General features: G+C 41.1%; 1 protein-coding gene across 4 annotated transcripts in view; it reads right to left on the bottom strand.

The window, feature by feature from the left end:
* Nucleotides 1-22,998, bottom strand: part of LOC134353559 (BTB/POZ domain-containing protein 10) — a 165,451-nt gene that overhangs the window by 32,434 nt on the left and 110,019 nt on the right. For all 4 annotated transcript variants that reach the window (XM_063061590.1, XM_063061591.1, XM_063061592.1 and 1 more), the window contains one exon: nucleotides 10,223-10,325. In XM_063061590.1, the coding sequence (XP_062917660.1) occupies nucleotides 10,223-10,325 (103 nt within the window). The remainder of the gene's footprint in view (nucleotides 1-10,222; nucleotides 10,326-22,998) is intronic.

The following is a 22,998-nucleotide window of genomic DNA, read 5'->3' on the forward strand; positions in this document are numbered from 1 at the left end:
GGGGTGACAGGAGACAGTGATACTCGAAGGGGGTTCTTTATGTCCAGTCTATTCTGAAATTTAGTTTTCGTTGCATTCATTTCAGTAAACTCTCCTTGACAGCGATATGATGTTGGAAATGGAAGCAAAGTTTTCAGTGCTTTCGTGGCTACCGCAGGATATTTAGCCTTGACTTTAATCCAGAATGCCAGCAGAGATGTTATGTCAAACATACTTTTCAGCCTGCTGTCATTTGCAAGCTCGAGGAGCTGATCTCCTTCCTGCGCTGACATGGATGACGCGTGCGTAATGACCTCGCATGCGTTCAAGCTCAACAGTGGGCGTGACAGGGAATGAGGAAAGGTGCAGCCTACTCATATCGCCAAGTCATATCGTTTCCTCGTAGCCCAGTAGCGCATGCTTTGCGGCCCGGTGGTTGGGGACCGCTGGTGTATACCATCTGGTCCAGGTGACTTATTTACCTTCAGACCTTTCTGTCTTCAAAGAAACTTCTCCCTGGTAATGGTTCACTGACTTCTGCCCACTGACACCCTCGAACTTCCAGCATAATGCTTGCGTCTTCCACAGTGAAGACTGATGCAAAATATCTATTCAGCTCACTTGCCATTTCCTTGCCTTCCATTACTACCACTCCAGTATCATTTTCGCCTCTCTACACTTTATGTATCTGATGAAACTCTTGGTATTCTCTTAATTAGTACTGGCTAGCTTATCTTCATAGTCCATATTTTCCTTCTTTATGACTAGTTTCCTTCTGTTGGTTTTTAAAAGCTTTCCAATCCTCTAACTTCCACTAATTTTTGTTCTATTATGTGCTCTCTCTTAGGCTATCATATGGGCTTCGACTTCTATTGTTAGCCATGGTTGAGGCATTCTGCCTTTAGAACACTTCTTCTTCGGGATGTATATATCCCAATTGCTCCCAGAAATTCCGCCATTGCTACTCTGCTGTCATCCCTGCCAGTGTTATTTTCCAATCAATTTTGGCCAACTCCTTTCTTATGCCTCTGTAATTCCCTTTTCTCCACAGTAATAATGATACATCTGACTTTAGCTTCTCCTTCTAAAATTGCAAGGTGAATTCGCTCATATTACGATCACTTCCCCCCCCAAGGGCTCCTTTATCTTAGGCTCTCTAACCAATTCTGCTTCGTTGCACAACACCTAATCCAGAATAGTAGATCCCCTGGTGGGCTCAACCATGAACTCCTCTAAAAAAACATCTCGTAAGCATTCTAGAAATTCTCCCTCTTGGGATCCAGCACTAACCTGATTTTCCCAATTTAGCTGCATATTGAAATCTCCCATGATTATCATGGCATGCATTTTTTTTTATCTTCTGTTGTAATCTGTAGACGACATCTTTACTACTGTCTGTGGTACTGGTTATAGTACCAACACACATCAAAGTTGCTGGTGAACGCAGCAGGCCAGGCAGCATCTCTAGGAAGAGGTACAGTCGATGTTTCAGGCCGAGACCCTTCGTCAGGACTAACTGAAGGAAGAGTTAGTAAGAGATTTGAAAGTGGGAGGGGGAGGGGGAGATCCAAAATGATAGGAGAAGACAGGAGGGGGAGGAATGGAGCCAAGAGCTGGACAGGTGATTGGCAAAGGGGATATGAGAGGATCATGGGACAGGAGGTCTGGGGAGAAAGACAAGGGGGGGAGGGAACCAGAGGATGGGCAAGGGGTATAGTCAGAGGGACAGAGGGGGAAAAAGGAGAGAGAGAGAAAGAATGTGTGTATAAAAATAAATAACGGATGGGGTATGAGGGGGAGGTGGGGCATTAGCGGAAGTTAGAGAAGTCAATGTTCATGCCATCAGGTTGGAGGCTACCCAGACGGAATACAAGGTGTTGTTCCTCCAACCTGAGTGTGGCTTCATCTTTACAGTAGAGGAGGCCGTGGATAGACATGTCAGAATGGGAATGGGATGTGGAATTAAAATGTGTGCCATATCAGAATGGAAGTGGATTTTAATTCACACATTACGACAACTCAAGCACGGTTAAATGCTTTTATTAGTAAGAATATAATTTCCTTTTTAAAAGTACTTACAAATGGTTACTATGAATGTTAATATAAACGATGCCAAGTCATTGAAAGGCACTTGATAAATTCTTCATTTCTTCACTGATGTTGCTCACAGTGTGTCCTTTCAGTCTTTAAATTCTGTTCTTCACGGAGGAATCTGGTAAAGCCTCTTCACCACTCTCGTCACCTTGACTCGATGCACATAACGTCGGAGAAGCTCACCAGCTGCTGCTTTTCAAAGTAAACACTCTCCAATGAATTGGGTCGTGGATCTTGAGTAGAGTGGTACTGTTCAGTACCTGTACGATCAGATCTCAGAACCTGCGATCCATCCTCGACTCAGGTGTATGGGCTGCCATTCTCGATTTCAAAAAATTGATGAAGGTCTGGGAGAACACAGATTATCTTCTGCACCATCATGAACACCAACCAACCTGGAACTCTCATGGTGTTGATTTCTAGCACTCAGGAGTGACATTGCTGAGTCTGACTGCAGAAACTGGAGTTGTTGCTGCTATTTATTGGGGGAAGATGAATTGTGTGACATAGTTACACATCAACAATGGTTGACAACTAGATGAACCAAATGACTAAATATGGGCAGATATAACGTTAATGTCCTAATATGATGAAGCCATCATTACAACGACCATATTTGAGCACGGTGTTTATCCTCCCCTCAATAAATAGCAGCAACAACTCCAGTTTCTGCAGTCAGACTCAGCTATGTCACTCCTGAGTGCTAGAAATCAACACCATGAGAGTTCCAGGTTGGTTGGTGTTCATGATGGTGCAGAAGATAATCTGTGTTCTCCCAGACCTTCATCAATTTTTTGGAACAGAGAATGGCAGCCCATACACCTGTGTCGAGGATGGATCGCAGGTTCTGAGATATGATCGTACAGGTACTGAACAGTACCACTCCAATCAAAATCCACTACCCAATTCATTGGAGAGTGTTTACTTTGAAAAGCAGCAGCTGGTGAGCTTCTCCGACGTTATGTGCATCGAGTCAAGGTGACGAGAGTGGTGAAGAGGCTTTACCAGATGCCTCTGTGAAGAACAAAATTTAAAGACAGAAAGGACACACTGTGAGCAACATCAGTGAAGAAATGAAGAATTTATCAAGTGCCTTTCAATGACTTGGCATCGCTTATATTAACATTCATAGTAACCATTTGTAAATACTTTTAAAAAAGAAATTATATTCTTACTAATAAAAGCATTTAAACGTGCTTGAGTTGTCGTGATGTGTGAATTAAAATCCATTCCCATTCTGATATGTCTATCCATGGCCTCCTCCACTGTAAAGATGAAGCTACACTCAGGTTGGAGGAACAACACCTTATATTCCGTCTGGGTAGCCTCCAACCTGATGGCACGAACATCGATTTCTCTAACTTCCGCTAATGCTCCACCTCCCCCTCATACCCCATCCGTCATTTATTTTTATACACACATTCTTTCTCTCACTCTCTCTCTCTCCTTTTACTCCCTCTGTCCCTCTGACTATACCCCTTGCCCATCCTCTAGTTTTGTTTCCCCCCCGCCAGTCTTTCTCCCTGGACCTCCTGTCCCATGATCCTCTCATATCCCCTTTGCCAATCACCTGTTCAGCTCTTTGCTCCATCCCTCCCCCTCCTGTCTTCTCCTATCATTTTGGATCTCCCCTCCCCTTCCCACTTTCAAATCTCTTACTAACTCTTCTTTCAGTTAGTCCTGACGAAGGGTCTCGGCCTGAAACGTCGACTGTACCTCTTCCTAGAGATGCTGACTGGCCTGCTGCGTTCACCAGCAACTTTGATGTGTGTTGCTTGAATTTCCAGCATCTGCAGAATTTCTGTTGTCTGGTTATCGTACTGCAGTTCTGATACATTCTAATTTGTTCTGTATTTCATTTATGTGCATTAAATGTTAATTAGTTTGTATTTTTTATACCTTTTTAACTATTTCTGTGAAACTTCAGCTAACTGGGGAGGCCATTTAATTGGGCCAAAATGTACTGGTCCCAATGATCTGGAATCCACCGTAATACTGGGAGCATGAGTTGCAGAGTCCTTGAAAGCGAGTTCATAGATTGTGGAGGCTTGTAAAAAAAAAAATGATTGAGGTTTATTTATTACATGTGCACCAAAATGTACCGTTAAATGCTTAATTTGCATTTAACAACTAGCACAACCTAAGGATGAGCTGGGGCAGCCTACAAGTGTTGCCACACATTCCGATGCCAACACAGTACGCCCTCAATGCTCAGCAGTACAATACAGCAATTTCAGGTTCCTGGGTGTCACTATCTCTGAGGATCTAACCTGGACCCAACACACTGATGCAGCTACAATGAAGGCATGACAGCTGCTATATTTCAGTACGAGTTTGAGGAAATTTGGTATGATACCCAAACACTCGCAAATTTCTACAAATGTACCATGGAAAGCATTCTAACTGGCTGCATCATGGTCTGGGGCATGGGGTGGGGGTGCATCTACTGCACAGGATCAAAGTAAGTTGCAGAGACTTGTAAACTTACTCAGCTCTTTCATAGGCACTAGCCTTCAGAGTATCCAGGACACAGTTTTAAGGAGCGTTAAGGACACCCAGGCCATGCCCCTTTTCTCGTTGCTACAATCAAGAGGGAGGTACAGAAGCCTGAAGGCAAACACTCAGTAATTCAGGAACAGCTTCTTCCCCTCTGCCATCCGATTTCCAAATGGACATTGAACCCATGAACATTATTTCACTACATTAAAAAAAAAAATTCTATTTTTATTGCACTACTTAATTTAACTATTCAATATTATATAGTGTAATGCAGAGCTTTTTCTCTATTATGTATTGTATTGCTGCCACAAAATCAACGAATTTCATGACATATGCCGATGATATTAAATCTGACTCTGATTCTTCATCTTCAATTGGAATGTTAACTGTTTCACCCTCTACGGACACTGCCTGACCTGCTGAGTGTTGAGGATCTTCTGTTTTTGTTTAAGATTTCCAGCAGCTGCAGTTTAACTTTGAAGAGAAAGTTTACTTGAATTGTGTACTGATGAGCCATATCCTCCAACCACTCTGCAGTTTAAAGCCAACCTGTTTTCTCACTTTCCCAGTTCAAAGGGTCTTAATCCAAAACATTATTTGTTTCTCATTCCACGGTAGCGCAGCAGTTAGCGTTACACTATTACAGTGCCAGCAACCCAGCCGGTTGAATACCCACCACTGTCTGTAACAAGTCTGTATGTTCTCCTTGTGACTGCGTGGGTTTCCTCTGAGTGCTCTGGTTTCCTCCTACGTTCCAAAGGCATACGGGTTCGTAGATTAATTGGTCATGTGGGTGGTAATTGGGCAGCAAGGGCTCATTGGGCTGGAAGGGCCTGTTACCAAGCTGTATCTCTTAAACACTATTTTTTTTTAATGTCTGATTCCAGCATTTCAGTTTTTTTGCCCAATATTTTTAATTCAGACTACATAAAAGAGTTAGATGTTTATGAATATTTAATTTATACAATTAAACAGCACAGAAACAGGCCTTTCAGCTCAACTTGCCCATGCAAACCTGTGGTGGAAATGGTTAAGCAACACACATCAAAGTTGCTGGTGAACGCAGCAGGCCAAGCAGCATTTCTAGGAAGAGGTACAGTTGACGTTTCGGGCCGAGACCCTTCGTCAAGACTAACTGAAGGAAGAGTGAGTAAGAGATTTGAAAGTGGGAGGGGGAGGGGGAGATCCAAAATGATAGGAGAAGACAGGAGGGGGAGGGATGGAGTCAAGAGCTGGACAGGTGATTGGCAAAGGGGATATGAGAGGATCATGGGACAGGAGGCCCAGGGAGAAAGAAAAGGGGGAGGGAACCCAGAGGATGGGCAAGGGGTATAGTCAGAGGGACAGAGGGTGAAAAAGGAGAGAGAGAGAGAGAGAGAGAGAGAGAGAGAGAATGTGTGTATATAAATAAATAACGGATGAGGTATGAGGGGGAGGTGGGGCATTAGCGGAAGTTAGAGAAGCCATCAGGTTGGAGGCTACCCAGACGGAATATAAGGTGTTGTTCGAGGTGCGTTCACCAGCAACTTTGATGTGTGTTGCTTGAATTTCCAGCATCTGCAGAATTCCTCGTGTTTGCATGGAAATGGTTAAAACTTGTGTATGATGGGATATTTGACCACTCTGGAGCAGCTGGACTTATGAGTGCTGATATGAGTTGAAAATCACCTTAGATGACCAGTGCAGTGCCAGGAATGCAAATAAATAAGATACTAATTTATCCTGGAACCAGGAGGAAGGATGTGTCTGGGGGTAAATTATGAGTCCTGGTAACAGGGAACAGAGAGACCTGTTAGACTCATGCTCAGAAATAATTGACATGTCTTTTGATCACGTTCTGACTGTGGGATGCTAAACAAAGTTATGCAAAGTTGTTTGTCTCGTTGTATAAATATGAGCTCTGTATAACCTAAAAATCAGAGTTCTGGTGGTGGTGGAGACTGCTGCAGGCTCTCCATGATATCAAGTTAATAAACTCTTAAAACAAAACTCGAAGCCACTCTGGTGTTGTTAGTGTTTCCATGACAAAACCAAGATGTCTAACTATGCTAATCCCATTTGCTTGAGGTTGGCCCGTTACCTTCTAAACTTTTCCCATTCACATACCTGTCCAAATGTGTTTTAAACAATTTAAATGTATCTGCCTCTATCCTTCCTCTGGCAGTTTGTTCAATATACCCACCATCCCATTATGAAGAAAATTTAAATCTTTCCCCCTCACCTTAGGTCTATGCCCTCTAGTTTTAGACTCCCCTATCCTGGGAATAAGATTGTGACTAGCCACTCTTACTCATACTTGTAAGTATTTTCTGAATTCTTTCCAGCTTAGTAATAACTTTTCTACAACAATAAACCACAGCGGAACACAAGCACAGCCGCACCAGCATCACTATCTGCCAGTGGCCTGACTGATGAAGACCAGTGTGCCAAACTAGGGAAGAACAGAAGTCAAACCATGAAGCACACCATGGCAATCAAAATGGAAAGAGTTGAGAAGTAGTTAGAGCCAGCTCACTTAAAAAGAGCTGTCATATGTACATCGAAACATACAGTGAAATGCATCATGTGTCAACGACCAAAACAGTCTGAAGATTTGCTGAAGGCAGCCCACAAGTGCCACCATGCTTTGACGCCAACATAGCATGCCTAATACTTACTAACAATAACCTGCGTCTTTGGAATGTGGGAGGAAACTATAGAGCAAATCCATGCAGTCACAGGGAGAACGTACAAACTCCTGCGGGAATTGAACCCTTAGTGCCAGCGATAACGGCTAACCCTTGTGGCCCAGCAGGGTTCGGAAACAACTCAGCAACTTTCACAGGTCACTTTTCTCTAATATCAGACAATTTGAATTGGTCATTTTTAGGTGGGAATTGTGCTCCTGCCCTGTTTGCTCGCTTGCTATGTACCACAGCCCTCTCATACAGTGTCATGTGCTGTAAATACATGCTATAGCTGATGAATCACCAACTCAAAACGCTCATGACGAGTGAAGAAGCTCTATGGAAACCGTTGCTTAGGTTGGTGCATCTGTACTACAAGGGATGAATGTTTAAAAAGCCAAAGAGTACTTGTACTCCTTACTTAGGAAGTATGTTTTATTCATTGATATTGTTTACCAATGAATAGGCACGTAATTCATCTTGCTATCGATTCATTTTACAGACGTAAGCATATGTCATATTTATTGCCTGCACCACTGCACTTCAGAAGGGAATGATGAGCCATCTTCTTGAACTAGCACCACTGTGCCCACATGCCGTTGAGTCATAGTTATACAGCAAGGAAGCAGGACCTTCAGCCGGTCTCGAGCTGTCAGTTTCAAGAAATGAATCTGATGAGTACAAAGGAATGGTGATATAATTCTAAGTCAGAATGGCATGTGACCTGGAGGGACTCTCCATGTGGCATTGTGCCACCGTGTCTGCTGGTAGCACAGAAGGGTAAAGGCTAACATAACGCTATATAGCACCAGCGCTCCGGGTTCAATTCCTAGTGCACTCTGTAAGGAGATTCAGAGCAACACACAGAAAGTGCTGCAGCAACTCAGCATCCATGGAAATGAATAAACAGTCAGGTCAAGACCCTTCATCAGGACCCAGGATTCCGGCGATGCTGTGCAAGGAGACTGTATGACTTTCCTCCCACATTCCAAAGATGCACGGGTTAGGGTTAGGGTTTGGGTTCATGAGCTGTGGTCATGTTAAGTTGGCACCGGAGATGTGGTGACACAGCTGGGCTGTCTTCAGACATCCTCAGCAAAACAACACATTTCACTGTTTATTTTGATATACTTGTGACAAATTGAAGTAATCTCTCTCTTTCCTTTTATAAACACAAAAGATTCTGCAGATGCTGGAAATCTAGTGTAACACACGTAAAATCAAAAAATGCAGGAGGAACTCAACAGGTCAGGCAGCATCTACAGAGAAGAATAAACAGTCAACATTTTAAACCAAGGCCCTTCATCAGGACCTGATGAAGAATCACAGCCCAAAATGTTGACTGTTTACTGCTCCTCTTAGATGCTAACTGAGCTGCTGAGTTCCCTCAGTGTTTTGTCTGTTATTCCCTCTTTCTATTCTTGAAGAAAAAGAATTATTTTCAACCTTTACAATATCTTGTGATGTTGCAAAATATGAATTAAGTTCTTCACAGGGAGAGAAAATAAAGCAGATGAACAAGTCAGTCGCTAATTCCCCAATAACAGGACGAATGCCTGCATCTACTATGTCCTAATGAACAGATGGGAATGCATTATTTAGCATTCGAAACCCAGCCATGTGGCATCAACACTCTGGGGTTCTGCTGATTTATTAAAAGACTCCTGAACATACTGTACGACCAAAATGCATCACAACCAAGTGATGGTGTAAGCCAAGCATTTCAAACCCGTTTTACACATTGATGCAATCGTGAAGCAGGAACGCCAGCGGCTCCACTTCATTAGGAGTTTGAGGAGATTCATTATGTCAAAGACTCTTGCAAATTTCTATTGTTGTATGATGGAGAATATACAATTTTATCGTAGCTTGGTAGGGAGGCTTCAATGCACAGGATCAAAAGAGGCGGCAGAGAATTGTAGTCTCGGCCAGCTCCATCACGGACACAGCACTCCCTATCACAATAGTGTAACACAAAGAAACAGAATTAGGCCCTTCTGCCCATTGAATCTGCTCCTTCAGCATTCCATCATGGCTGATTTATTATCCTTCTCTAACCCATTCTCCTGCCTTCTCCCCATAAGCTTTGGTGCCCTGACCAACCAAGAACCTATCAACCGCTGCTTTAAATTTATTTAAATGACTTGGCCTCCATGACAATAAATTCCACAGATTTACTACCATCTAGTTAAAAAATTCCTCCTCATCTTTGTTCTAAATGTATGTCTCTCTATTCTGAGGCTGTGCCCTCTGGTCCTAGACTCCCCCACAATAGGAAACAGTCTCTCCACATCATCAAGAAACAATGCCTGAAGAAGGCAGCATCCATCACTAAGGAATCTCACCATCCCGGACGTGGCCTCTTCTCATTGCTACCATCAGGGAGGAGATACAGAAGTCTGAAGACACAAACTCAACAATTCAAGAACAGCTTCTTCCCCTACAACAGGGGTTCCCAACCTGAGGTCTACGGACCTCCTGCTTAATGGTATTGGTCCATGGCATAATGAAAAGGTTGGGAAGCCCTGCCCTACACCATCAGATTTCCGAACCTAACCTCCTGATGCCTTTTCATTTTTGCATGATTTATTCATTCTGTAATTTATAGCAATTTTATGTCTTTGCAATGTACAGCTGCCACAAAACACATTTTACATCATATCAGTCAGTGATAAACCTAATTCAGATTCTGCATATTGCTCCATTTCTGACAGCATGCTATTTTAAAATTTGTAAAAATGAGTCAACTCAAATGCATATTAATAGCTGCTCACGGGGTCTATCAGAAGCACTGAATTATGTACTCGCGTTGCTTCAAATGGTGCAAGTGATTAACTATTACTTCCTATTATTTAAAAAAAAATTACTCAAATAAAAATCACCCATCCGTACGAAAGCAGCAGATTTTTGTTATCAGATTAGTTCAAGCTCAGCTAGGCAGCAGCAGCGTGATCAGATCACACACTTCAATGTCATAAACTTACTAAAATAGCTCGAAACACAGTAGAACTGATTCCTTCTGCCACGTCGTACTCTCCCTTTTCATTCGGACGTGTGAAGTTGTGCTCTCTGCCCGATCCAAACATCCTGTGGGAACACACAGTGGTTAGAAACATGTCCATCAATCAGAGTGGCACCGTGGCAGCTCCAGTGACACAGGTTCAAATCCCACAACTGGAGTTTGTACATTCCCCTCGTGACCCTGTGGGTTTCCAGTAGCTCAGGACAGGACTCTTTATTTAGGCAACACCGTAGTGTAACACTATAAATTCCTGCGCTGTCTGTAAGAAGTTTGCACATTCTCCTTGTGACCGTGTGGATTTCTTCCCACATTCCATAGACATACGGGTTAATAGGGTAATGGTCACATGGGGGCAATTGGGCCAGGCGGGTCTATTACTGTGCTGTTTCGCTAAATAAAAAAATAATAAAAATTGTATTGCTGCATCATCTTCCTCATGGTGAAAGGTATTTCACCATTTGTATACTCACCTAATGTTGAGATGAAGCTGCAATCACTCATTCAATGTTAGCGCCTAGTAAATTAATGAAATCTTCTGGGACATCTTCTCGCAGCTACCATCAGGCAGGAGATACAGAAGCCTGAAGCCCCAACACCACCAGGTTCAAGAGCAGTTACTTCCCTTCAACCATTCGGTTCTTGAAGCAACCAACACAAGCCTAATCACTAGTTTACTAACACGATGACCACTGATCACTCTGCACTAAAATGGACTTTAAAAAAAAATCTAATTAGTTTTTTCTTCTAACAATTGCACTTAATTTATCACTTCCATGTGAATGCTGATTATCTGATGTTATGCGCCTGTGATGCAGCTGCATGTAAGTTTTTCATCCAACCTGTGCTTGTTCAGATGACAATAAATTCAACTGACTTTCAAGTTCAAATCTGGATCTGAATGACATTCTAACGCTTCCACCTGTACAACTCTGGGGCCTGAAAGAGGGTGAGATAAAATCTCTTTAAAATTATGCTCTGTCATATTAGCCATTTTCTCCCTGGGGAAAGTTTCTGGTTGCCCACACGATCTATGCCTCTCATCATCTTGTACACTTCTATCAAGTTACCTCTCATCTTCCTTCACTCCAAAGAGAAAAGCCCTAGTTCACTCAATCTATCCTCATAAGCCATGCTGTCTAATCCAGGCAGCATCCTGGTAAATCTCCTCTGCACCCTCTCTAAAGCTTCCACATTCTTCCTATGAGGGAACCAGAACTGCAAGTGTGGTCTAACAGGCAACTCCTTAGAGACTGTGTTAGGGAACTGGAGCTACAGCTCAATGACCTTCAGTTTGTTAGGGAAAGTGAAGAGGTGACGGACAAGAGCTACAGGGAGGTAGTCACCTCGAGGATACAGGAAACAGATAAATGGGTGACTCTCAGAAGAAAGGGAGAATGTCAGATAGTGGAGAGCCCCCCTGTGGTCATCCCCTCAACAGTAAGTACTCCATTTTGGGTATAGTTGGGGGGGAGGGTGTGGAACCTACCTGGGGGAATCAACAGCAGTCGTGCCGCTGGCTCAGAAGGGTAGGGAACTGAGGAAGATGGCAGCATTAATAGGAGACTCTATAGTTAGGGGGACAAGTAGGCTGTTCCTTGGATGCAAAAAGAAACATGGATGGTAGGTTGCTTCCCAGGTTCCAGGGTCTGCGATGTTTCTGAATGCATCCACAATACCCTAAAAGGGGAGGGTGAACAGCCAGAAGTCACGGTACACATGATACCAACAACATAGGTAGAAAAAGGGAGGAGATCCTGAAAAAAGAATACAGGGAGTTAAGGAGGAATCTGAGAAGCAGGACCTCAAGGGTAGTAATCTCGGGATTGCTGCCTGTGCCACGCGACAGTGAGTATAGGAATAAAATAAGGTGGTGATGAATGCTTGGCTGAAGAATTGGTGCGAGGCGAAGGATTCAGATTTCTGGATAATTGGGGCCTCCTCTGGAGCAGGTGTGGCCTGTACAAAAGGGACAGGTTGCACTTGAATCCAAGGGGGACCAATATTCTAGCAGGCAGGTTTACCAGAGCTGTTGGGAGTGGTTTAAACTAACATAGCAGGGGGGCGGGAACCAGAATGATAGAGCTGAGGATGAGCCAGCAAGTTTACAAGTAGATAAAGAATGTAACATGAATGTAAGGAAGGACAAGCCAATGACTGGGTACAAATGCAGACAGAACAAAGAGTTAAGTTGTATCAGAGGCAAAATTCAGAAGGGCAAGGAATGCAGGACTGGAGGTGCTGTATTTAAATGCACATAGCATTCAGAAAAAAGTAGACAAACTTGAGGCACAATTAGAGATTGGTCGGAATGACGTGGCCATTACTGAGTCATGGCTGAAAGAAGGCCTAGCTGGGAGCTTAACATTAACAGGAAAATTTTTAATTGGGGAAAGGCAAATTATGAGGCTATAAGGCTAGAACTTGCGGGTGTGAATTGGGATGATGTTTTTGCAGGGAAATGTACTATGGACATGTGGTCGATGTTTAGAGATCTCTTGCGGGATGTAAGGGATAAATTTGTCCCAGTGAGGAAGATAAAGAATGGTAGGGTGAAGGAACCATGGGTGACAAGTGAGGTGGAAAATCTAGTCAGGAGGAAGAAGGCAGCATACATGAGGTTTAGGAAGCAAGGATCAGATGGGTCTATTGAGGAATATAGGGAAGCAAGAAAAGAGCTTAAGAAGGGGCTGAGAAGAGCAAGAAGGGGGCATGAGAAGGCCTTGGCGAGTAGGGTAAAGGAAAACCCCAAGGCATTCTTCAATTATGTGAAGAAAAAAAGGATGACAGGAGTGAAGGTAGGTCCGATTAGAGATAAAGGTGGGAAGATGTGCCTGGAGGCTGTGGAAGTGAGCGAGGTCCTCAATGAATACTTCTCTTCAGTATTCACCAATGAGAGGGAACTTGATGATGGTGAGGACAATATGAGTGAGGTTGATGTTCTGGAGCATGCTGATATTAAGGGAGAGGAGGTGTTGGAGTTGTTAAAATACATTAGGACAGATAAGTCCCTGGGGCCTGACGGAATATTCCCCAGGCTGCTCCACGAGGCGAGAGAAGAGATTGCTGAGCCTCTGGCTAGGATCTTTATGCCCTCGTTGTCCACAGGAATGGTACCGGAGGATTGGAGGGAGGCAAATGTTGTTCCCTTGTTCAAAAAAGGTAGTAGGGATAGTCCAGGTAATTATAGACCAGTGAGCCTTATGTCTGTGGTGGGAAAGCTGTTGGAAAAGATTCTTAGAGATAGGATCTACAGGCATTTAGAGAATCATGGTCTGATCAGGGACAGTCAGCATGGCTTTGTGAAGGGCAGATTGTGTCTAACAAGCCTGATAAAGTTCTTTGAGGAGGTGACCAGGCATATAGATGAGGGTAGTGCAGTGGATGTGATCTATATGGATTTTAGTAAGGCATTTGACAACGTTCCACATGGTAGGCTTATTCAGAAAGTTAGAAGGCATGGGATCCAGGGAAGTTTGGCCAGGTGGATTCAGAATTGGCTTGCCTGCAGAAGGCAGAGGGTGGTGGTGGAGGGAGTACATTCAGATTGGAGGATTGTGACTAGTGGTGTCCCACAAGGATCTGTTCTGGGACCTCTACTTTTCGTGATTTTTATTAACGACCTGGATGTGGGGGTAGAAGAGTGGGTTGGCAAGTTTGCAGACGACACAAAGATTGGTGGTGTTGTAGATAGTGTAGAGGATTGTCAAAGATTGCAGAGAGACATTGATAGGATGCAGAAGTGGGCTGAGAAGTGGCAGATGGAGTTCAAGCCGGAGAAGTATGAGATGGTACACTTTGGAAGGACAAACTCCAAGGCAGAGTACAAAGAAAATGGCAGGATATTTGGTACTGTGGAGGAGCAGAGGGATCTCGGGGTACATGTCCACAGATCCCTGAAAGTTGTCTCACAGGTGGATAGGGTAGTTAAGAAAGCTTATGGGGTGTTAGCTTTCATAAGTCGAGGGATAGAGTTTAAGAGTCGCGATATAATGATGCAGCTCTATAAAACTCTGATTAGGCCACACTTGGAGTATTGTGTCCAGTTCTGGTCACCTCACTATAGGAAGGATGTGGAAGCATTGGAAAGGGTACAGAGGAGATTTACCAGGATGCTGCCTGGTTTAGAAAGTATGCAATATGATCAGAGATTAAGGGAGCTAGGGCTTTACTCTTTGGAGAGAAGGAGGATGAGAGGAGACATGATAGAGGTGTACAAGATAATAAGAGGAATAGATAGAGTGGATAGCCAGTGCCTCTTCCCCAGGGCACCACTGCTCAATACAAGAGGACATGGCTTTAAGGTAAGGGGTGGGAAGTTCAAGGGGGATATTAGAGGAAGGTTTTTTACTCAGAGAGTGGTTGGTGCGTGGAATGCACTGCCTGAGTCAGTGGTGGAGGCAGATACACTAGTGAAGTTTAAGAGACTACTAGACAGGTATATGGAGGAATCTAAGGTGGGGGCTTATATGGGAGGCAGGGTTTGAGGGTCGGCACAATATTGTGGGCCGAAGGGCCTGTACTGTGCTGTACTATCCTATCTTCTATGATATGCCTTGTATCGAAAGGACAGGCAGGAAAGCATAGGCAGTGCTGTGGCTCTGTTGGTAAGAAATGGAATTACATCTTTAGAAAGAGGTGACACAGGGTCAGGGAATGTTGAATCTTTGTGGGTGGAGTTAAGAAACTGCAAGGGTTAAAGAAAACCATTATGGGAATTATATATAGGACTCCAACAGAAGTCAAGATGTGGGGTTGAGATTGCAAAGGGGAGACTTCCGGTAGCGCTCATGGAGTGAAGTCGCGTTCTTGACTCGCTCCATTACCTCTGAGTTTTTTCTCTCTATGGTCAGCTATACTTTAATTAACTATTAAGGCATCAATTTTTACAATACTTTGAATTAAACTGAATTCTCTGACAATTGGATGATACTGAGATCGGCTATGTCTAAGAACGGGAAAGACGGCAAGGATGGTAAACCTCCGGTTAAACCGAAAGCTACGGATCTCCCTCCGACTGAATCACCGGTGACTTTGGAAGCTATATCGGAGTTAATTCAGAGGGAAATTTCAACCTCTGTTAGGGAGATGATTCGTACAGAAATTATGGGCTCTGTTAAAGACCTGATTCATATGGAAATCTCAACTAAGTTCCAGAAAATTGCCGATTTAATTGATAAGATGCAAACATGTATTGCGGAACATCAGTCGGCTATATCTGGTCTTCAAAAATCCGCGCAACAAAGTGAGCTTAAGATGGGGAAAGTCGAAGAAACAATTAATGTAATGAAGAAGAAACTTGACTTTTTGACTTTTAAAAACTCTGACTTGGAATCTAGAATGCGACGGCAGAATTTACGAATGATTGGCGTCAGGGAAGCCGTGGAAGCTAACAACCCTATGAAATATTTCTCCCAACTTTTAAAAGATGCATTCCCTACTGTATTTCCTGACCAACCACCGCTACTGGATCGTGTTCACAGAATCCCATCATACTCGTCTAGGTCAGATAGACCTAGGCATGTTATCTTACGTTTTCATTACTTTCAAGATAAGGAGAGACTGTTTCGATTCGCTCGATCTAAAGGTTTCATTGATTTTTCGGATCTTAAGTTCCGATTCGTGGAAGATTTCAGTAAACCAATCTGGGACCAACGGGTCCGTTACAGATCCGTGATGTCGGAATTCTATAAGATGGATTTAAGACCAGCGCTGCTGTACCCTGCACGTCTAAGGATTCGCATGTTAGATGGAGCTCTTCGTTTTTTTGATTCTCCATCGGATGCCCAGAGTTATCTGGATCAACTTTCATCTTCAACATCTTAATTGCCTTTTTTTAATTTTCTCCGTTGATCGGAGGCTGTGAATTGGTTGGTTTTAACTTTTCTGTGCCCTATTTGGGCAGAAAAGTTTACTTTCGATTTCTTAATATGGCTGCTAAACTTTCTTTTTAACTGCGTCATTTCTTTCTTTTCCCAGGGGATTCTGGGTGGTTACTTCCCTTTTGTCATCTTACGTATTTCCTGTGCGGCCTTAAATTTTGTAGTTTTTTAAAAATTTTATTCTGTTTTGCTTTTTATAATCATTTTATGTTAATAATCCTATTTTTTTTGTTGCTGTGTCTATTCATGAGTTTGAGGTTTATTGTGGTTTTTTTTTAATATATACTTTCCGGCTTTTGTTCTGTTCTGTGTGTATTTTAATTGAGCTAACTTTTTTTTACTTATTTTTTTTACTGTTTTACAATTAGCTGATCCTTTTCATATTTATACCTTTTTTTTAGGGAGCGTATACCGGAAGTCATGGGGGTAGTTTTAGCGCTTGCTTCTTTCTGGCGGGTCTGCTTTAGATTTCGCCTTGGGGTCCTGGGGTGGGGGGCGGTGGGAGGGGCTTCACGTTTTAGTTTGTTTCTCTTTGGGCTATATACATTATTGAAGTATTGGTTACGTCCTTTTCCCCGGTATCTTTTGTATGTTCTGTTTCCTCTCCGGGTCTGTGGGTCGCGCCTATTGTCAATCCTCCTTGTTATGGGTTGACTTTAGGATTTATGGAGTCTATTATTAATTTTGTCTCCTGGAATACTAATGGTCTTAATCATCCTATTAAAAGGAAAAAAGTTTTTAAAGTGTTCCGGAGACTTAAAGCACAAATTTTATTTTTACAAGAGACCCATGTACGGAGGGGGGACAGACTACGTTTTTTCAAATTTTGGAAGGGACAACAATTTCATTCGAACTCCAATGCTAAGATTCGAGGCGTTTCTATTTTTATAGACTCCTCAGTTACTTTTATACAACAGGATATTATCTCTGATCCGAATGGTAGATTTTTATTGGTTAGTGGTTTATTATTTAATAAAAAAGTAGTTTTGGTTAATGTTTATGCTCCTAATATGGATTGTCCGGAATTTTATAAATCATTGTTTGATCAGTTTCCGAATTTGAACGAGTTTTCATTGATTTGGGGCGGAGATCTTAATACCTGTTTATCTCCAGCTTTGGACCGTTCGGCTCCTTTACGGACTTTACCTAATAAATCTGCAAATTTGATTAATTTTTTCCTTTCTGATTCTGGGTCGACGGACATTTGGCGTTTTCTGCATCCTCAGGAAAAAGATTTTTCCTTCTTTTCACATGTTCATCATTCCTATTCAAGAATTGATTATTTTTTCATTGATTCTCGTCTCATTCCTTCAGTGATTAAATGTGATTATGATTCTATAACCATTTCGGATCATGCTCCACTTAAGCTTTCTATTAAAATTATGGCCAATATACCAAACAATAGACAATGGCGTTTTAATTCGCTGTTGCTTCAGGACTCGGACTTTGTTAATTTTATGAATGAACAGATTGAGCTTTTTTTTACAATTAACCATACAGAAGATATTTCGGTTAACACTCTTTGGGACACTTTTAAAGCCTATATTCGGGGTCAGATTATTTCGTATTCCGTTGCTTTGAGGAAGAAACAGAAGCAGGAGGAGATGGTAATTGTGGACAAGATTAAAGAAATTGATAAGAAATATGTTATGGCTCCTTCTGAGGAGCTATACAAACAAAGAACTGAACTTCAAATGGAACACAGTTTACTACTCTCGTCCTCGATTGTAAACCAATTAAAGAAAACAAGAAGTGATTTTTATGTTCACAGTGATAAAATTGGCAAGCTGCTGGCTAATCAATTGAAATCTAATTATGTTAAATCTCAAATCAATCAGATTTATAACCAAAATGATCGATTGATATTGGATCATGTGGGGATTAATCAAACCTTTTGTGATTTTTATTCTTCTTTATACCAATCAGAGTCTCCTCGAGATTCTAAATATATGAATGATTTTTTAGATAAGTTAGACTTCCCTCTGATTTCACAGGATATGTCTTCTTTATTAGATACTTCCATTACAATGGATGAGATTAAGAATGTTATTTTTTCTATGAATCTGGGGAAAGCTCCTGGCCCTGATGGGTTTACCGTTGAATTTTATAAATGTTTTGCTTCTTTATTGATTCCTTGGCTCTATAAGGTTTTTGAGGCTTCTTTGAAACTTGGTAAACTTCCGGAATCTTTTAATAGAGCATCAATTTCTTTAATACTAAAGAAGGATAAAGACCCTGCTCAATGTGCATCTTATAGACCAATATCTTTATTAAATGTTGATTCTAAAGTTTTTTCTAAGTTATTAGCAAATAGACTAGAAAAAGTACTTCCTTCTATTATTTCGGAAGACCAAACGGGTTTTATTAAAGGTCGTTACTCTTTTTATAATATTCGTACATTGTTAAATATCGTTTATACTCCCTCACAAAATGTTCCTGAGTGTGTTATTTCTTTAGATGCCGAGAAAGCTTTTGATAGAGTAGAATGGCCTTATTTATTTAAGGTGCTTGAAATGTTTAATTTTAGCTTGAAATTTATATCCTGGATTAAACTGTTATATTACTCCCCTGTAGCCTCGGTTCGTACTAACTCCTTAAACTCACCTTTTTTTCCTCTCTTTCGTGGTACTCGACAAGGCTGTCCTCTTAGTCCCCTATTATTTGATATTGCATTAGAACCTCTTGCAATTGCTATTCGAGAATCTTTAAATATTACTGGGATAACTCGGGGATTAAAGTCCCATAAATTATCACTCTATGCTGATGATTTACTTTTATATATTTCTAATCCTGAGAGATCCATTCCTGCTGTTTTAGAGTTATTAGCACAATTTGGTCTTTTCTCAGGTTATAAATTAAATCTTAGTAAGAGTGAACTTTTTCCGATTAATAAACATCTTCCCTTATATTATAAATTTCCATTTAAATTGATTAATAATTACTTTTCATATCTTGGGATTAAAATTACTTGTAAACATAAAGATTTATTTAAGACTAACTTTTTACCATTAATAGACCATATTACTCAACTTTCATCTAAATGGTTTCCCTTATATTTAACTTTGATTGGTCGTATTAATGCAGTTAAGATGTTTTTTTTGCCAAAATTTTTATATGTGTTTCAGGCATTACCAATTTTCGTTCCTAAATCTTTTTTTGATAAAGTTGACTCTAAAATTTCTTCATTTATTTGGCAGAACAAGAATCCGAGACTGGGTAAAATACATTTACAGAAAGCTAAGAGAGATGGAGGTTTAGCATTACCTAACTTTAGATTTTATTATTGGGCTATTAATATTCGACATATGAAATTTTGGTTACTTGACCGGGACATACTATTTATTCCTAAATGGGTAGCATTGGAATTACAATCTGTTCAGGGTTATACACTTGGTTCTATTTTAGGTTCCTCTCTTCCTTTTGATTCGAAACGTCTTAAGCAGGTCTCTAACCCGATAGTTAAATATGCTTTGCGCATTTGGTTTCAATTCAGAAAATTTTTTGATCTTAATCAATTCGGGTTAGCGATTCCTATTTTAGGTAACATATTTTTTCCTCCCTCTTTTACGGATCGCGCTTTTCAAACTTGGAAGACTAAGGGTATTTTACGGTTTTTGGATTTATTTTTAGATGGTTCCCTTATGTCTTTTGAACAATTATCTAATAAATATAACTTATCAAGAATACATTTTTTTAGATATTTACAAGTTAGAAATTTCCTAAGTACTATACTTACTTCCTTTCCAATGCTTCCTCCTATATATATTTTAGATTCGATAATTAACCTTAATCCATGTCAGAAAGGTGCATCGGCTATGATTTATAATATTATTATGAAACTTAGGAAAGCTCCATTTGATAAGATTAGGGTAGATTGGGAACAGGAATTGGGGCTTACCATTTCTGTGGATGATTGGGGGCAGATTTTACAATTAGTTAATACTTCCTCTATTTGTGCTAAACATTCCCTAATTCAATTTAAAGTGGTTCATAGAGCACATATGTCCAAAGATAAGTTAGCGCGTTTTTACTCGCATATTAATCCTTTCTGTGATAGATGTTCGGGGCAGATAGCCTCTTTAACTCATATGTTTTGGTCTTGCCCTACTTTGGAAACTTTTTGGAGAGATATTTTCAATATTATTTCTAAGGTATTAAATATAGATATCTCTCCTCACCCTATTACTGCTATCTTTGGACTACCTAAAATTTCTAGTAATCTTTCCCCTTCAGCCCGTAGAATGATTGCATTTCTTACTTTAATGGCGAAAAGATGTATTTTACAACATTGGAAAGAGCTTAATGCTCCAACTACCTTTTTTTGGTTTTCTCAGACGATTTTATGTTTGAATCTGGAGAAAATTAGAAGTAACCTTTATGATTCTTCATTTAAATTTGAACAGATTTGGGGACCTTTTATTCGATATTTTCATTTAATGTAATATTTACCCTTCTTGTTTTCTCTTCACTGTTTTAATGGAGGTCGGGATTGAGGACGTGATTTTAAGTTTAACTCTGTTTGGTTTCAAGTTAGCCCATTGCTTTGCTTTGCTTTTAGTTAGTTGCACGGTGGGTTTTTTTTTTGGGGTTTTTTTTTTCTTTTTTTCCATTGATATATATAAAATCTAGTATACTATTATGTTATCTTGGTTTCTTATGCTTAAATTACATTGTTTGTAGTATTTTCTTTTTGGTATTGTTATCTTTTGGAATTTTATTATACTTTAACATTGTATTAATGTTTATATGGCTTACCTTTTTTGTATACTTACTCAATAAAAAGATTTAAAAAGAAAGAAAGAAAGAAAGAAAGAGATTGCAAAGGGAGCTGGAACAGGCATATAATAAGAGTAATGTCACAATTGTAATGCGGGACTTCAATACCCAAGGGGATTGGGAAAATCAGGTTGGTGCTGGATTGCAAGAGAGGGAATTTGTTGAATGCCTAAGAGATGGCTTTTTGCAGCAGCTTGAGCCTGAGCCTATGTGGGGAAAGGCCACCTTAGATTGGGTGCTGGGTAAGAACCCCTTCGGAGATGGTGATCATAAAAAGATTGAATTCATACTGCAATTTGAGAGGGAGAAGCATAACTCACATGCATCAGTATCGCAATGGAATAAAGGGAATTACAGATGGATGAGAGAGTTTGCCCAGGTGGATTGGAGGAGGATACTGGCAAGCATGATGGCAGAGCAGAGATGACTGAAGTTTCTGGGAACAGTTCACAAAGTGCAGGATAGATATGTCCGACAGAGGAGGTAGTTCTCAAATGGCAGGGGCAGGCAACCGTGGCTGACAAAAAAAGTTAAGGACTGCATAAAAGCCAAGGAAAGGGCGTATAAGGTAGCAAAAGTGAGTGGGAAGTTAGGAAGCTTTTAAAATCTAACAAAAGGCAACTAAAAAAGCAACATGAAGGGAAAAGATTAAATATGAGGGCAAGCTAGCCAGTTATATAAAGCAAGATATTATAAGTTTTTTCAGTTATATAAAGAGTAGAAGGGAGGTGAGAGTTGATACTAGACCACTGGAAAATGATGCTGGTGAGGTAGTAATGGAGGACAAATTTCACGTCACATGATGGTGATAATAAACCTGATTCTGACAACGAAATGGCATATGAACTCAATGGGTACTTTGCATCAGTCTTCGCTGTGGAAGACACTAGCAGCATGCCAGAGGTCAATGAGTGTCAGGAAGCAGTGAGTCCCATTGCTATTACAAAGGAAAAAGTGCCTAGGCAAACTCAAAGGTCTTAACGTGGATAAGTCACTTGGACCAAATGGACTACATCCTGGAGTCCTGAGAGAGGCTGCTGAAGAGATAAAAGATGCATTGGTCATGATCTTTCCAGAATCACTAGATTCCAGTATGGTCCCAGAGGACTGGAAGATTGCAAGTGTTCTTCACTCTTTATACTTTATTGTCGCCAAACAATTGATACTAGAACGTACAATCATCACAGCGGTATTAAGACGGAAAGAAGGCAAAAGAAAGGAAATTATAGGCTAGTTAGTCTAACCTCAGAGGTTGGGAAACTGTTGGAGTCCATTATTAAGGATGAGGGTTGGGGTACCTGGAGACTAATGATAGGATAAGTCAAAGTCAGCATGATTTCTGTAAAGGGAAATCTCACCTGACAAATCTGTTAAGAATTCTTCGAGGAAGTAACTAGAGAGGTGGGCAAAGGAGAGGCAGTGGATGTCATTTACTTGGATTTTCAGAAGACATTTGAAAAGGTGTCACACATGAGGCTACTTAACAAGATAAAATCCTATGGCGTTACAGGAAAGGTACTGGCATGGATAGAGGAATGGCTACAGACAGGAGGCAGCAAGTGGGAATAAAGGGGACCTTTTCTGGTTGGCTGCCAGGGAATAGTGGTGCTCCTCATGGGTCAGTATTGGGACTACTCCTCTTCACAGAGTTTGTCAATAATTTAGATAATGGAATTAATGGCTTTGTGGCAAAGTTTATGGATGATATGAAGATAGGTGGAGGGGTAGGTAGTGCTGAGGAAGCAATGTGATTGCAGCAGGACTTAGACAAATTGGAAAAGTGGACAAAAAAGTGGCAGATGGAATACAGTGCTGGGAAATGTATTTTAATGCATTTTGGCAAAAGGAACAATTGTGCAGACTATTATCTAAATGGGGAGAAAGTTCTAGCATCAGAGGTGCAGAGGGACTTGGGAGTCCTCATGCAAGACTCCCAAAAGGTTCATTTACAGGTTGAGTCTGTGGTGAAGAATGCGGTGCAATGTTGCCATTTACTTCAAGGGGAATAAAATATAAAAGCAAGGAGATAATGCTGAGCCTTCATAAGACATTAATCAGGCTGCACTTGGAGTATTGCCAACAG

The sequence above is a fragment of the Mobula hypostoma genome, chromosome 11 (assembly GCF_963921235.1).
Source record: "Mobula hypostoma chromosome 11, sMobHyp1.1, whole genome shotgun sequence".
Lineage (NCBI taxonomy): Eukaryota > Metazoa > Chordata > Chondrichthyes > Myliobatiformes > Myliobatidae > Mobula > Mobula hypostoma.